Here is a 17,968-nt window from a genome sequence, read left to right as displayed (position 1 = left end):
TTAGATGCTTTCTTTTACAATTTTTATTCATCTTTTCTGAAAAATACTTAAAATTTGAAAACTTATATTGAAATTGTGTCACTTATAGATAGCACACACGTTAAAATATCTACTTGAAAGTAATTGTATTATTAAATTCGTTTTTTAAAAAATATAGTCCTTACATATTTAGGTTAAAACTTCTTTTCTTTGTAAACCAAAACTCCCAAAGATGTGTGGAAAAGGAGGCTTGATTCAGGTGAAACAGTTTGTAAACCTGTTGAAATGTAGTCTCTGGTGAGAACCGAAAGTGTGCTTCACTGAGACAAAAGGGAGGCCCTCTTTTATAGAGACAGTTCCCACCCAGATTCCCAATTGTTCCACTTTTATGCAAATGAGGTTTCCAAATTCCTACACTTTTGATTGTTACAAATCATACGGTTTGATTGGATGGTATCCTTTGTTCTGATTGGTTGTTATAGAGCAGTTCTAATTGATTTGTAAAGATGCAAATGAATATATAATTGTGCAGCTCTGATTGGACAGGGGCAGGTCTCAGTCCCTTCTTCAAGAGACAAAACCAGAGTTTCCCTGCAATGGGTGATTTAGATGACATAAAAAAGCAGGGCATGATGGGGGAAGCCAAGGGATCAGTCAGATTCTTTCCGGTGTAGAGAGTATATGAGGAGCCCTTCCAGCAAATGGCTGCTGTACTCTTATCCTATATAATAAATAGGCAGTATGCAAATTGACCATCGCACCATCACAAGTTGGCGGCGCCCATGGGGGGAGTGGGACCGACTGCTCTGCGCGCCTGCTGCCGGAGTCCCCTCAGTCCTGCCGGAAGCCTCAGGTCCTCCTGCACTCCCCACTGACTGACAGCTCGCCCAGGCTCCTCCAACAAGCTGCCCATCCCTCTCTTTCTCCCTCCCCTGAAGCTGAAGCCAAACTGTGGTGTCCAACAAATTAGAAGTTATAACTCATGTTGTTGAGAGTATCCTCCATTCCTCAGCCGGTGCTGGCCTCTCTGCGTGCCTGCCGCCAGAGTCCCTTCAGTCCCGCAGGGGGCCTCAGGTCCTCCTGCAACCCCCACTGACTGAGGCGCAGGCAAGCCTCAGATGCTGGCTGCCCAGGTGCAGGCAAACCTTGGGCCGGCTGGAGGCTCAGGTAACCAGGACCAGCCGAGGCTTGTGCTGCCGGCAGTGGCAGCAGCAGAGGTGTGATGGGGGCATCGCCTTCCCCTGATCGCTGGGTTGCCTCCTGCCCCTGAGGGCTTCTGGACTGTGAGAGGGGGCAGGTCAGGCTGAGGGACACCCCCCTCCAGTGCATGAATTTTCATATACTGGGCCTCTAGTTATTTATAAAATTTGGGCCCATCTAAGGGGAGTCCATATCAGCATATAAATTCTTTCTTGGGGTTCATACCAAATGAATTATTCTTCTTGGAGGCCACACCTTACTATTTGTTCCCTTTAATTTATTCCATGTTTTGCATGTTCGTTTTTTCTCTTTCGTTTTCTTCTTTTGAGTTAATTATTTTTGTTATTCAATATAAGCTGATTATTTATATACTAGAGGCCCAGTGCATGAAATTCATGCATGAGGGGGTGTCCCTCAGCCCAGCCTGCACCCTCTCCAATCTGGGACCCCTCGAGGGATGTCTGACTGCCCGTTTAGGCCCTATCCCACATCCCTCTCACAATCCAGGACTGCTGGCTCCCAACTGCTCGCCTGCCTGCCTTCCTGATTGCCCCTACCCGCTTCTGCCTGCCAGCCTGATCACCCCCTAACCACTCCCCTGCCAGCCTGATTGATGTCTAACTGCTCCCCTGCCAGCCTCTTTGCCCCCAACTTCCCTCCTCTGCTGGCCTGGTCACCCCTAACTGCCCTCCCCTGCAGGCTTGATCAGCCCCAACTGCCCTCCCTTGTAGGCCTGGTCCCTCCCAACTGCCCTCCCCTGCTGGCCTGATTGCCTACAACTGCCCTCCCTTGCAGGTCTGGTCCCTCCCATCTGCCCTCCCCTGGTGGCCATATTGTGGTGGCCATCTTGTGTCCACATGGGGGCAGGATCTTTGACCACATGGGGGCAGCCATCTTGTGTGTTGGGGTGATGGTCAATCTGCATATTACTCTTTTATTAGATAGGATAGAGGCCTGGTGCATGGGTGGGGGCCAGCTGGTTTGCCCTGAAGGGTGTCCCGGATCAGGGTGGGGGTTCCCTTGGGTGTGGGGCGGCCTGGGCGAGGGGCCTGTGGTGGTTTGCAGGCCGGCCACGCCCCCCGGCGACCCAAGCGGAGGCCCTGGTATCTGGGGTTTATTTATCTTCTACAATTGAAACTTTGTAGCCTTAAGCGGAGGCCAAAGCAGGCCAGAGCTGCAGAAGCTTGGCTTCCTCCATCACCGGGGTCAACCCAAGCCTCCTGCTCTCTCCAGCTCTGTGGCTGCCGCCATTTTTGTTGGGATTTATTTATCTTCTATAATTGAAACTTTGTAGCCGTAAGTGGAGGCCTGGGCCGGCCAGGGTGTGCGGAAAGCTTGGCTTCCTCCATCGCCAGGGAAACGCAAGCCTCCCTCCTAGTCTCTCTGTGGCCATAGCCATCGTGGTTGGGTTAATTTGCATACTCGCTCCTGATTGGCTTGTGGGTGTAGTGGAGTGATGGTTAATTTGCATATTACTCTTTTATTAGATAGGATCATTTTATTTTATTTTTTAAATTTATCTTTATTGTTGAAAGTATTATAGATGCCCCCTTATTTTCCCCCTATTTTCCCCTTCCACCATGCTCCTGCCCCTTCTTCAGGCCTTTATTATTTTTATTTTATTAAAAAATTTTTTAAAAATACGTTTTTTATTTCAGAGAGGAAGAGAGAAGGAGAGGGAGATAGAGACATTAATGATGAGAGAGAATCATTGGCTGACTCCTGCATGCCCCACACTGGGGATGAAGCCTACAATCCAGGCATGTGGCCTGACCTGGAATTGAACCATGATTTCCTGCTTCATAGATCAATGCTCAACCACTGAGCCACGCCAGCAGGGCAGGCTTTCATTATTTTAGATACTTTAGTAGTTGCCTAGAGATTGCAATGTGAATATTAGAGTGAACATTTTTTTAAAAAATTCTCACTTGAGGATACTTTTTTCCTTGATTGAGAGAGAGGGAGAGAGGGAGAGAGGGAGAGAGGGAGAGAGAGAGAGAGAGAGAGAGAGAGAGAGAGAGACAGAGGAGAGAGAGAGAGAGAGAGAGAGAGAGAGAGAGAGAGAGAGACAGAGAAACATCAATGTGAGGTAATCAGTCTGTTGCCTCCATATGCACCCCAATGGGGGATTGAACCGCATCCTAGGTATGTGCCCTCACCACGAATCAGACCTGCAGCCTTTTGGCGTACAGGACTACACTCCAACCAACTGAGCCCCTTGGCCAGGGCAGAGTTGTTAGCATCTTCTATGAATTAGTTTTCAGCAATTCATGGACTATAAAAGAACACTGATTCCTTTTATTGCTGTAGCCTTTAGGGCTGTTGTTATGAATTTTAAGATTATACTTTTTGAATGTTAGAAGTCATTATTATACTAGGAATTGTTGTAAACATTCAATATTCTTACAGAGTTACTTACATGTTTAACTTTTCCATTGCTTTGTTTTTTACTTCTTTGTCTTTCATCAGTCTGATATTATTTTTTTTCTGTCTAAAGAACTTCCTTTTATGTGGGTAGTCTATTGACAAATTTTGTTTTGTCATAAAATGTCCATGTTTTGCTTTGCCTGAGGAAAAACCTTTCCTTTACTTTCTTAGGTTCTTTGGTTGGTGACCTCTGAAGCAAACTGACAAAAGACAGATTGGCAAGAGAAAAAATAAATTTATTTTTATTCACGTATGTTGGAGGGATTTCCCAAAAATATGGGTCTCAAATCAGAGGTTAAGATTTGAAGGCTTATACCACCTTGATAGGGAAGAGGGAAGGGAGAAATGCACTTATGTGCAAGAAATGACTTTTAGGAAATATAAAGGGACCCTTAGGAGAATAGATGGGAGATGGAGTTTAGTGACAGTGTCCCCTTTGGCAATTTCTTATCCAGGTGTTGACTTTTAGTCTCCAGGTAATAGGAGTCAGTCTTCCCTGGTTGTGAAACTTCAGTGGAGAGGACTTATGGCAGTTGAATTCTTTTGGTAGATTCTGCTTTTAGGCAGATAAGGGGAGTTCAGAAAAATACTTCACAGTGGTATGTTCTGGATACCGATACCTTCACTTTCATTATTGGAAGATACTTTTTGGGTATAGAATTCTTAGTTAGCTGTTATTTTTGTTTAGCAGTTTGAAGAGGTCATACTTATGTGGCTTCCATCAGTCTTATTCTTGTTCTTTTGAAGGCAAGAAGTTGTCCTTACCTCTTTCACTTTTCCCCTCTCCCAGCTAGCTAATATATTTTTCATTTGACAGTTTTATTATGATAGGGTTGGGTGTAGTTTTCTGTTACCTTGCTTGGAGTTTGTAGCACTTGATCATATAGCTCAGTGTTTTCTGTTTGTTTTTCCAGTTTTCAAAATAAATAGTGTTCTCTTTTTTTCCCATTCTCTTCAAATATCGCTCTGTTTAAATTACTTTAAATATTGTCTTTACTCCATATGTACTCATGATAGACCTTCTTACCATGTCCTGTATGTCTGTTACATATTTTGTAAAATTTTCATCATTTTTCTTACCGTGCTTCTGTTCAGTTGTCACTGACCCATCTTTCAGATAAGTTGTTCTTCAGTTGAGTTTCATAAGCTGGTAAATCTATTCCTAATTTCATATTTGTTTTGTTCAGTAGTTCTACAGATTTCAATGTCCCCTGGAATTCTTTTTACTAGAATCTGTTTTTCTTAACCATAACTACATTTATTTCAGTGTTTAGATATGAAACTTTACTGTCTTGATCTTCTGTGAGTTGGTTTCTATTTGGTTTTTATTCATTTGATGTTGTCTCTTGTTATACCTATTAATTTGTGATTGGATGTTGGAAAGTGTTTTTAAAATTGCAGGGGTAAATGTTAGTCTGCAGATGATATCTTCCTCTTGAGAGGATTTTCCTTTTGGTTTCTGATTAGCAGTTGACTAGGTGCTGATTCTGTTAATTTAGGACTGGACTGAGCTGATTGATTCAAAACTGGAGTTTTAAAAATCCGTGAGAGTTTGTCCTATTTTCAGTTTGATTACTCCTAGCATATAGCCCTTGTGAGGTCTTCTGAAAATCTGGGCCTTTACTGTGGCCTTGTGCATTGGTTTCTGTCCCCCCACCCCCACCCCAACCCCCTATGAGCTTCTGAAAAATTTTTTAGTTTTTTTGTTTAGCTAGTTAATCTGAATGTAAATCACCATAATGTTGTTTGAGGGTTTGCTTTAGTATATTGGAGGTCTGGTCTATTTCTTATTTCCTAAGATATATCTGGGTTCCTTCTGTAAGCCTAGGTAATCTACTAGGACCCCTCTACCTTGACAGGTTATAAAATTCAACTTTTGTGTTCCTAGCTCTGTAAGACTGAACACAACTCTGCTTAGCTTCTCTGTTCCCACCTGTGAACAGCAAATACTTCAGTGGGAAAGTCAGGCTGCATGTCTTTTGCATGCTTTTTTTCTCTAGTATCTTGGCTCTTTAAATCTTGGAAACGCTCCAGTATCTTTAAAAAGATTGATACATAAATTTAATTAAGCATTTTTAGTTGTTTTTTTTTGTTCGTTTGTTGCATAGCTAGTTTCATAAAAGCTAATCTTCTCTTGCCCGAAGGATAACTTTTTTGTTGTTATATTCTTCAGATATTTAGTGCAGTGATTTTTAACCTTTTTTACCTCATGGTACTCATACACTAATTACTAAAATTCTTGTGACACATTAAAATGTATATTATAGTTTTTTATGATCTGACAAAATATTTTATATAATTTTGACTCCTTGACACTGGATGGCTATTGTTGTGTTGGTTATTGTCATTTTTTTATTTGACAATCTAAGGGGAAGAAAGGTCAGTGCCCCTGCCTAACTAGTCAGGTGTTGCATGTTTTAAAAATTCTTGTGGCACACTGGCTGAAAATGGCTGATTTAGTGTGAAGTAATGTTACTTCATTGGGTATGATGTCAGAGAAGACAGGAAATATTTTTTCATTCCCAATAACAGTGAAATATGTGGTGTATGTGCATACATATATTTAATTGATAGTATTCATCATTTGTTTATTTTTTATTCTTTATTGTTAAAGTATTACATATAGTATTACATATGTCTCCTTTTTTTTCCATTGACCTCTCCCTGGCCACCCCCTCCCCACCACACATGCCATCACCCCCCTAGTGTCTGTGTCCATTGGTTATACTTATATGCATGCATGTAAGTCCTTTGGTTGATCTCTTAACTCATCACCCTCTCCCCTGCCTTCCCTCTGAAGTTTGACAGTCTGTTCAATGCTTCTTTGTCTCTGGATCTATTTATATTCATCAGTTTATGTTGTTTATTATATTCTACAAATGAGTGAGATCATGTAATATTTATCTTTCTCCGACTGGCTTATTTTGCTTAGCATAATGCTCTCCATGTCCATCCATGTGGTTGTGAATGGTAAGAGTTCTTTCTTTTTTACAGCAGCATAGTATTCCATTGTGTACTAGTATATATACCACCATTTTTTAATCCACTCATCTGCTGATGGGCACTTAGGCTGTTTCCAAATCTTAGCTAGTGTAAATTGTGCTGCCATGACATAGGGGTGCATAAGTCCTTTCTGATTGGTGAATATTCATCTTTTTATAGGTTGCTGAGCCAAACAATGAAGGATCATCTAGTAAGAGTAGCAAATGAAGCTGAATTTATCCTGAGCAGGCAGCGAGCAGAGGATATTCACAGACATGCGGAATTTGAGGTAGGTTCCACATATGTTTGGTGTGAGGAAGTTACCAATGCATAGGTAAAATGGTAGGATTGTGTAAGCAAACATGTCACCAAAAAATTAAGACTTACTTTGTGAGAGAATCACGGATGTTTACAGAGAGATAGTGCAAGTCTCTAGCCCTCTGGTCTCACCTCAAATTTATCTGCAAGTTAATTTGCAGCAGCTTCTGTATTTGGGTGACCTGAGTGTTGAATCTGGTTGTTTTAAAATAAATTAGTGAAGGACCTTTGTCCTCTCTGAGCAAGACAGAACTAGTTAACTGGAAATGAAAACCCCTATGGAGGAGATAAGATCTTCTAGGTTTCTAGAGAGAAGCTGAACACAGGCATGGAGTTTCTTTACCCTTGTGATTTGAGAGCTCGCTAACCTTTGGAGCAGAGGAAATGAGGGAGCATATAGCTTTCTTCTTCGATCCTCACTGAGGGACCAAGTGACAATCCATCCAATGACTTCTACGTATTCAACAGTTACACCTGAACACGTGTAACAGGTGTTAATTCACAGAGGAAATTAATGGTATTGTAGCTATATAAATTAGCAAATTTGACACCTAAGGTGAGCTAGAAAAATTTGGAATAAATATTTGCTAATAATTGGAAAAAAGTTAAAAGCACCATCTGGTTCTTACATGTTATGAACAGATAATTCAAATGTTGCTGATATTTTTCTGGTACATTAAAGAAGATGAAGACCTCCCCATTGCATTTTATACAACCTGAAAAGGTTATTGGAATAATAAAACTCCAAAAGATAAATACTATTTATGAATATGGGTACAAAATTCTAACTAAAACTTTAATCAACATACTCCACAATGTAATAAAATAATTATGTACTAATTATTAGTGTATACTGAGATTATATACTTAGATTTTATTCATGGAATTCAAGGATGGTTTAATATTAAGATATCTACTTCTTAAGTAAAATATCTAAACAAATTAAAATAGAAAAATTATGTGAAGATACCAGTAAATGCAGAAAAAAAGCACATGATAGATTTTAGCAGCCAGTCCTATAAGACTTAGGGGAACAAAATGTATACAAGTGAATTCAGTACTCCACCCCCTTGTTTATTAGAGTTTTTTAGTGTCCAGGTTCCTTCTTTTGACTCAATTCTTTTTCTCTTCTTTTTTTTTAATGTACAAGGGGCTCATGTGTGCTGTAAACTTAAACTTCTTTCATGTTTAAGAATATTTCCCTGCTGTCTTTATATTGGAGTGACATTCTGATGGTTTTAAAATTCTTGGCTAACACTTGCATTCCTTTAGAACTTTATAGACATTGCTTTGCTTTCTTCTGGCTTTGAATGAAGATTCAGAGAAGTTTGAGGCTGGTCTGATATTTTTCTCAGTTGATGATTTGCTTTTTCCTGTTTGAGATTTCTTTATTTGCTCATGAAGTTCAATTCCAACAGCAGTATGACTCAGTAATAAACATTATTCATAAAATTTTCCTGGAACATAGTCTTTAGTTATACTGTAAATTCAGTTCTTGGAAATTGTTTTAAATTAAAATTTGAAAATTCTCATTTTATTATCTTTTTCTTTACTTAGCTATACATTCATTAATCTATATCACATATGTCTTTCATATCTCTGTTATAGTTACTTCTTAGAAGCTTTTTGATGACTGCTTCAATTTCTTCCATAGTTATTGGCCTATTGAGATTTTTAGATTTTTCCTGATTGAGTTTTGGAAGGTTGTATTTTTCTAGGAATATGTCCATTTCCTCCAGGTTGTCCAGTTTGTCAGAATAGAGTGGTTCATAGTATTTTTTAACAATCCTTTGTATTTCTGTGGGGTCTGTTCTTATTTCTCCTCTTTCATTTCTGATTTTGTTTATTTGGGTCCTCTCTCTTTGCTTCTTGGTGAGCCTGGCTAGAGGTTCATCAATCTTGTTTATCCTTTCAAAGAACCAGCTCTTGGTTTTGTTGATCTTTTGTATTGTTTTTGTGGTCTCAATGTCGTTTATCTCAGCTCTGATCTTTATTATTTCCTTCCTTCTGCTTACACTGGGCTTTTCTTATTGCTCACTTTCTAACTCTTTGAGTTGTAGGGTTAGGTAATTTATAACCATTGTTTCTTGTTTTTTGCAGTTGGCTTGTAGAGCTATGAATTTCCCTCTCAGGACTGCTTTCGCTGTGTCCCATAGATTTTGGATTGTTGTGTTTTCATTGTAGTTTGTTGCCAGGATGTTTATTATTTCTTGCCTGATCTCTCTGGTAACCCAGTCATTGTTTAATAGCATGCTGTTTAGTCTCCATGTGTTTGATTTTTTTTTTTTTTGGATTGTTTTTATTGTAATTGATTTCCAGTTTTATGCCACTGTGATCTGAGAAGATGCTTGATACGATTTCTATCTTCTTGAATTTGAAGAGACTTTGCCTATGACCCAACACATGGTCTATCTTTGAAAATGATCCATGTGCACTTGAGAAGAATGTATATTCTGTGGCTTTGGGGTAAAATGTTCTGAAGATGTTAATTAATTCCATCTGATCTAGTGAGTCATTTAGGATTGATGTTTCCTTGCTGATTTTTTTGTTTAGAGGATTTGTCCAATGGTGATAGTGGGGTATTAAAGTCCCCTACTATGATTGTATTGCTGTCAGTCTCTCCCTTCATATCCTCCAGGAGTTTTTTATGTATGTATTTGGGTGCTTCTGTATTGGGTGCGTATATGTTTACCAGAGTTATTTCTTCTTGTTGGATTGCTCCCTTTAATATTATGAAGTGGCCTTCCTTATCTTTTTATGTCCTTCACTTTGAGTTCTAATTTGTCAGTTATAAGTATTGCTACCCCAGCTTTTTTTTTTTTTCATTTCCATTAGCCTGAAAAAACATTTTTAATCCCTTCACCATCAGTCTGTGTGCTTTTTTTTTTTCTGAGGTGGGTTTCTTGTAGACAGCAGATATATGGGTCATGTTTTCTTATCCAATCCATTACCCTATGTCTTTTGATTGGGGCATTTAATCCATTTATATTTAAAGTTATTATTGATAGGTACTTATTTGTCGCCATTTTTATTCTTTACCCCTGTGTTCCTTCTTTGCTTCCTATTTCTTTTTATAGCAGACCCTTTAGCATTTCTTGCATTGCTGGTTTGGTGGTAATAAATTTCCTTAGTCCTTTTTTGTCTGTGAAGCTCCTGATTTCACCCTCAATTTTGATTGATCTTGCTGAGTACAGTATTCTTGGATTCAGACCCTTCCTTTGCATGACTTTGTATATTTCATTCCATTCCCTTCTGGCCTGATGTGTTTCTGTTGAGAAATCAGTCGCTAGTCTGATGGGGGATCCTTTGTGGGTAACTTTCTGTCTCTCTCTGGCCGCTTTCAAGATTCTTACTTTGTTGTTGGCATTTGCCAATTTAATTATAATGTGCCTTGGTGTCGGTCTTTTGGGGTTCATTTTGTTTGGGACTCTGTGAGCTTCTTGGATTTGTGTGAGTTTTTTCTTCCCTATATCAGGGAATTTTTCTGTCATTATTTCTTCAAACAGGTTTTCTATTTCTTGTTCAGTTTCCTCTCCTTCTGGCACCCTTATTATGTGGATGTTGTTTTTGTTTCGTGTTGTCCCAAAGTTCCCTTAGGCCAGTGATCGGCAAACTCATTTGTCAACAGAGTGGCAAACCATGGCTCGCGAGCCGCAGTTTGCCAACCACTGCCTTAGGCTCTCCTCCTGTTTTTTAATTTTTTTTCTAGATGCTGCTCTGCTTGGGTATTTTTTCCTACTGTGTCTTCTAGCTCACTGATGCAGTCCTCTGCTTCTTCTAGTCTACTGTTGATGCTTTCTATTGAGTTCTTTATAGCAGTGATGTCATTTTTCATTTCTTCTTGGTTGTTCTTCATTTCCTCTTGGCTCTTACACATATTGTTGAATTTATCTTCCATTCTTTTTAGTCACCTTATGACCATTTCTCTGAATTCTTTCTCTTTTCTTCCATATATGGGCTGTTTCTTTGTCTCCCCATGATCTCTGTTCTCCGGGTGTTTGGTTATGTAGTTCTCTCTCTCCTGCGCTGGTTTAAAGGCACAAAATACAACACAACAAGGCACAAGGCACTGAACACAAATGTATTCATGATACTAATAACCCCAAATAAAGGTGACCCCAAATAGAGAATTAGAGAATAAGAAAGAAAGAAAAAAAAAGGAGTGAAAAAATGAAATAGAGAAAAAAAAAAGTAATAGAGAAAAGAAAGAGAATAAAAAAGAAGAGGGGAAACAACTATATGGGGAGAAAACTCCAATAGAACAGCCACTAATTTTAACAAATGCAAGCAACAAATACCTAGAGATGAATGCAATCTACAAACAACAACTATTATCAAGCGAGGCGAAGAAAAACAGAAGCGAAAAACTAACAAAATAAAACAAAAAAAAATAAAAAGAAAAAGTGAAACAATCTCACAAACAAGCATAAAAAAACCAATATAATCAACAATTAAGCAAATAACAACAAAAGGACAGAGAGAAAAAAAATTTGGATAGTGAAGAAAGAGAAGAGAGAGGTGTGTATGGACTTTGAGCAAGGGATTGGAAATTATATATATAAGTAGGATGAATTTTTAACAGGGTAAAAAGAGGAATAGGGAAAATCTAAAACAGGAATAGGGTAAGAGAAACAGGACAGCAAAAGGGGAAAAGTGAGGAAGAGAGTGTTGGCATAAAGGTAAAGTTGAGATAGAGTAAAATGATGCTAAAGGAAAGATGAAAATAGGATGTAGGACATTAATCCCAAAATAAAATAAAGATAAAATAAAATGACACTTTTTTTAAAAAAAAGGTAAAATAGTAGTAGTAATAATACTGATTGAAAATAAAAATGTAATAATTAAAAAAGTAAAATCAAGTGAGGAAAAAATGAAAAAATTATGTGTTCTTGTGTGTATGAAAGAGAAAACGAGGAAGGAGATAATGTGGAATTGAAAGAGAGAAAAATAAAAGAGAAGCCCTAACCGGTTTGGCTCAGTGAATAGAGCGTCGGCCTGTGGACTGAAGCGTCCCAGGTTTGATTCCAGTCAAGGGCATGTACCTTGGTTGCGGGCACATCCTTTATAGGGGTTGTGCAGGAGGCAGCTGATCGATGTTTCTAACTCTCTCTCCCTCTCTCTTCCTCTGTAAAAAATCAATAAAAAATATATTAAAAAAATAAAAGAGGAAAAACGCTTTTAAAACACTGTGTTATGCAAGAGATTAAACTGACTTGAATCAACCAGTATATATATGTTTTAACTAATTTAATCCTTGCAATAAACCTCTGAAGTAATGCTGTTATTGTCTCTCATTTTATAAATGATAAAACAGCATAAGGAGGCCCGGCTGGTGTGGCTCAGTGGTTAAGCATCGACCTATGAACCGGAGGTTGCTGCTTTAATTCCCGGTTAGGGCACATGCCCGGTTTGAGGCCTCGATCCCCAGTGAGGGATGTGCAGGTGATCAGTGATTCTCTCTCATCATTGATGTCTCTCTCTCTCTCTCCCTTCCTCTCTCTGAAATGAATAAAAACATATTAAAAACAAAACAAAACAGCACAAGGAGGATATAGCCCAGAGTTAAAGCTAGAATTCAGATCTAGGCAATTTATCTCTTAATCTCTAATCTATGCTTTTTATTTACATTCATTAGATTTCTATAGAATGTGTGATAGGATTTATTGTTGGCATACACAGCAGCTTTATTTTAACCTATTTAATTTTATGCTTTATCTAGTACAGTTTTTATTTTTAATTTTTACCTTGCTTTGTAATATTGTAATATTATAAAGTGCTAGAGGCCCGGTGCATGAAATTCGTACACGGAAAGGGTCCCTAGGCCTGGCCGGCAATCAGGGCCAATCTGTGGGCTGATCGGGGCCCCCACTTGCACCCGCATTGGCCTGGTACTGCCCTCTTGCCAGCCCCGCCCTCCCCCGCACCATCGCCAGTCCCTCCCTCTGCGGGGCGACTGGCAGGATGACCAGGGGTCTCCCGCTAGCACACGCCTTGGCTGGCCTGGTACTGCCTGCTCACCGGCCTCGCCTCTGACCCCCCTGCCACCATCTCCAGTCCGGGCCTGCGGGCTGGGGGCAGCTCCTGCATTGAGAATCTGCCCCCTGGTGGTCAGTGTGCATCTTAGCGACCAGTCGTTCCGCTGGTCATTCTGTCATTCGGTCAATTAGGGTTTTATATAGATTAATAATAAAATATATGTATATAAAAAGTCAGTGACCGAAATGCTGTAATGACCAGAACGACCGGTAGCTATGACGCCCACTGCAGCCAGCGAACCGGCCCAATCATGGTGGGGCCAGTGGCCAACCTCCCATGGCCCCTCCCCCCTTCCGGCACCATTCCCAATGGGCCCCCACCACTGCAATCGGCCTGCAGCCTCTCCCCCTGGCCGGCCCCACCCCCAATTGCACCCCTTACCACAATGGGGTGGGCAGGCCGGCCAACCTCCCGCTGTCTCCTCCTCCTGACAGTCCCGGCTCTGATCTGCCCTGATCGGGTCCAGACCGCAGGACCCCACCCGTGCATGAATCCGTGCTCTGGGCCTCTAGTCTTACTTAATAATAGACAAACATGTAAATTGATCATACCTCCACTACGCCCACAGCCAATCAGAGTGAGTATACAAATTAGAAGGCTAAAGATGGCAGCTGCCCAGCTGCTCCAGGCACAGAGTGGCCAGCGGGGCATGACGCCTGCTATGAGAGGGAGGGCGGGGGGGCGAAGGGATCTACAGGAGTGGAATGCCGCAGCCAAGACAAGACTGCAGACTCCGGAGTCTGCAGCGAAGACGAAGATGGCAGACTCCAGCTGGAGTCTGCAGCAAAGATGAAGACGGCAGTCTGCAGCAAAGATGGCAGACTCCGGGTGGAGTCTGTAGGAAAGACAAGACGGTAGACTCAGGCCGGAGCGAAGCCTGGGTCCCAGGTGCCGGTGGAAAACCCGTGCTGGAAGCCAAGTTAAGGAAGGCCTATTGCACAAATCTCTTTGTGCAACTGGCCTCTAGTATTTAAATAAAATCCAACTTTTTCCAAATAATGTTATTGTTACCTTAATTTTTAGTGGAGAAAATAGATTTGTTCAAATACTGCATTTGAAAGTCTCTTTTAAGAGAGCAAGCATATATTTTTAATTCTTAGTAGGCTTATTTTCACAGAAAAAGAATTCCCTTTCTTTATGCCACAAAACCCAATTGATTGAGGCATGTTCATGTTTAATATATTTCTAACTATATTGCTCTTAAATCTTAAATAATACTCTACAAGATGAAGCATATTTTTTCTAGACAGCTTTCATTCTAAAGGTTATCTATATTCAGCCTTGAATTTATGCTGTGCATTCTTTAATAATATATCTGAACTTTATCTACTGCTAGCTACTTCCTCCTGCAAAGAAGAGATGTTGTCATGTATTTAATATACCATTTGTGGTTGCAAAGTAGCTGACTTGTTTCATTTATTATCAAGGGATTGATGACAGTGTAGATCTAAAATGCTCATCTTCTTAGTTCATTGCATGATTATCTTTGGAGTGGGAAGTTCTTGATATCTTCAGCTTTTGATTTATGTAGAGGTTCCTTGAATGGCATATCTTTGATTAGGTGTACATCTTAACATTATTTTTTAATCTTATAGCTGTAAACAGAATGTTTATTAAAACAATGTATGTGTAAAACATTGGACCCTGTTTTGTAAATATGGTGTATATATGGGTACATACTATTCATGACTGTCTTTTTTTTGTTATAAGATTCGTCTATCGAAGTTTAGTTTACTTAAACTAATGTGTTATATCTGTAAAACATGTGGTCAAGATTATCAGCTAAAAACTTAAGTTTTAGGAATCTATGTAAGTTAAAATCCACTTTATTAAGAATTTCTTAATGTTCTCTTATTAGTGTCAGTAGAATTGCAAACTAGTTGGCCAGTGATCTTATTTGAAGGAATAAAAAACCTTTTTTTTTTTGAAGTAAAGGCCATGACAGCACTTGATTAATTCTTAATAAAGCAATGTTTATATTTTTTCTTTTTTTTTTAAATTTAATAAATCTTTATTGTTCAGATTATTACAATTGTTCCTCTTTTTTCCCCCCATAGCTCCCCTCCACCCGGTTCCCACCCCACCCTCTGCCCTTATCTCACCCCCACTGTCCTCATCCATAGGTGTATGATTTTTGTCCAGTCTCTTCCCGCACCCCCCACACCCCTTTCCCCCCCGAGAATTGTCAGTCCACTCCCTTTCTATGCCCCTGATTCTATTATATTCACCAGTTTATTCTGTTCATCAGATTTTTTATTCACTCTGTTTTCAGATTCACTTGTTGATACGTATTTGTTGTTCATAATTTTTATCTTTACTTTTTTCTTCTTCTTCCTCTTCTTAAAGAACACCTTTCAGCATTTCATATAGTACTGGTTTTGTGGTGATGAATTCCTTTAGCTTTTTCTTATCTGTGAAGCTCTTTATCTGCCCTTCAATTCTGAATGATGGCTTTGCTTGGTAGAGTAATCTTAGTTGTAGGTTCTTGCTATTCATCACTTTGAATATTTCTTGCCACTCCCATCTGGCCTGCATAGTTTCTGTTGAGAAATCAGCTGACAATCGTATGGGTGCTCCTTTGTAGGTAATTAACTGTTTTTCTCTTGCTGCTTTTAATATTCTCTCTTTGTCTTTTGCTCTTGGCATTTTAATTATGATGTGTCTTGGTGTGGTCCTCTTTGGATTCCTTTTGTTTGGGGTTCTGTGCGCTTCCTGGACTTGTAAGTCTATTTCTTTCACCAGGTGTGGGAAGTTTTTTGTCATTATTTCTTCAAATAGGTTTTCAGTATCTTGCTCTCTCTCTTCTTCTGGGACCTCCATAATTTGGATGTTGGTACGCTTGAGACTGTCCCAGAGGCACCTTCAAATTTTTGGATTCTTTTTTCTTTTTGCTTTTCCGGTTGAGTGTTTTTTGCTTCTTTGTATTTCAAATTTTTGACTTGATTCTTGCAGTCCTCTAGTCTGTTGTTGGGTCTCTGTATAATATTTTTTATTTCAGTCAGTGTGTGTTTAATTTCTAGTTGGTCCTTTTTCATATCCTTGAGGGTCTCGCTAAATTTATCAGCCTTTTCTAGGAAATTCTTGAAAAACCTTATAACCGTGGTTTTGAACTCTATATCCAGTCGTTTGCTTTCCTCCATTTCTTTCATTTGTGATCTGTTTTTTTGTCTCCACATTTTGGCTGCTTCCCTGAGTTGGTGGAGTAGTTTTGTGCAGTAAGTGTCCTATAGGGCCTAATGGCTCAGCCTCCCCAGTTACCTGAGGTGGACACTCTTGGTGCACCCCTTTGTGGACTGTGTGCTCAGCCTTGTTGTAGTTAAGTCTTGATTGTTGTTGGTATCCCTGGGAGGAAATGACCTCCAGGCCAATTGTCTGTGAGGATCATCTGTGTCTATGCTGGGAGAACTTCTGTGCTGGAGACACCCTTATGGGACAAGACTTGCAAAATTGCAAAAGCCTCTGTGCTCAGCTTGGATGGGGCGGAGTTTCAGGGCGGAGCTGATAGTCTTGGTTTCCCATCAGCCCTGCCCTATGAGGCCCCTGGGTCTCAGTGTCCCTCGGTAATCACTGCAAGCACCTCTGAGAGAAAGCCGCCCTTGAGTTTCGCCCGCTGCCAGACAGTCCAGTTTCTCCCCGAATGAGTCTGGGTTTGCAGAAACTCGCCTGGAACTGGAGTTCAGCGCAGTCGGGAACTTCCGTCTCCCTCCCACTTTAGAAAGCCAGCCATACACTCAGCCGCCCGTGAATTCCGCTGCCCGTCCTCTTCGTGCACGCGCGTCTCCGTACCTCAGCCTTTTGCAGCTCCTCTGAGTCTCAATGTGCTTTCCTCTTTCCTTCTAGTTGTATTATTTCCACTCAGCCAGCTTTCCTGTAGTTCTGGATGGTGTCCGTTTTGTCTTTTAGTTGTAGTTTTTAAATTGTTGTGCGAGGCAGCAGTGTAGGTATTTACCTATGCCGCCATCTTGGTTTCTCCTATTTTTTCTTTTAGATGAATTCAATTGTTTTCATATTAGCAAACAAAATATTTTTCAGTAGAATAGAGAACTTTTTTTGTCAGTTACATACTTTGAAATTTTTTTAAAAAATTAAACACTTCTATAGCACCACTTATTCATCTAAACTCTTAACAAATGTAAAACAAATGTTCATAACAAATCTTTGAGGTAAATATTATCATCTTCCCAGTTTGAGAGAGAAGGAAACTTGAAGCACAGAGAGGTTAAGCGACCTGTTTTATGTCATACAGCTAATAGGTGGTGAAGCTAGGACCCGAGGTCAAGTAGTCTGATACAGAGTTATGCCCACGTTGCTCTGTGGCTGCTCTAATATCATCTCATCAAATACGTGGTTTAATAGTGTGTGTGGTTTTTTTTTTTTTTTGTTTTGTTTTTTTTTCGTTTCACCACCAAGACAGATATGTGAAGTATGCAGGATAGATTGAGAGAATGTGATTTACTTTAGCCTTGTTCACATAGCTAGTAAATCAATGATTTTGAACGAGAAACCACATCTCAGAACAATAACCCAGTATGGTCTCTGTCTTCATACCTCTGTACACCTCATGGTATCATGAACTGTTTTGTTGTTGAAATAATATATTATTCAATATATACACTTGAATATTCTGAAGGAATGTGAAGCACATTGACAAATATTAGAGACCTAAATTACCAATTTTAGAATTAATGATAATTTATCAAGTTTATCTTTTAAATATTTGCATTTTTTTCTGATTAATGGTTATTTGCCTTTCTTTAAAATAAATTAAAAAAATAAATAAATTTTTATTTTCCTAATTGTAAAAGTGATACAAATTTATTACAGAAAGTTTATAAAATAATGAAAAAGAAAAATAATCCATGGTCACCCTAGCTGGTGTGACTCAGTTGGTTGGGCAACCTCCCATGCACTGAAAGATTGCTGGCTCCATTCCTGGTCAAGAGCACGTGCTCAGGTTGCAGTCTTGATCCCCTTTAGGAGGCATGCAGGAGGCACTGATCGATGTAAGAGTGGAACATAGATGTTT

General features: G+C 39.7%; 1 protein-coding gene across 3 annotated transcripts in view; it reads left to right on the top strand.

The window, feature by feature from the left end:
* The window catches only part of LRBA (LPS responsive beige-like anchor protein), a 526,493-nt gene that overhangs the window by 154,375 nt on the left and 354,150 nt on the right, over nt 1-17,968 (top strand). For all 3 annotated transcript variants that reach the window (XM_080671788.1, XM_080671787.1, XM_080671786.1), the window contains exon 32: nt 6,769-6,877. In XM_080671788.1, coding sequence (XP_080527914.1) covers nt 6,769-6,877 — 109 coding nt within the window. The remainder of the gene's footprint in view (nt 1-6,768; nt 6,878-17,968) is intronic.

Source organism: Plecotus auritus (genome assembly GCF_963455305.1).
Source record: "Plecotus auritus genome assembly, chromosome: 6".
NCBI lineage: Eukaryota > Metazoa > Chordata > Mammalia > Chiroptera > Vespertilionidae > Plecotus > Plecotus auritus.
Note: the sequence above shows the minus strand (reverse complement) of the source record. Positions and strands in the feature narration are given on the sequence as shown.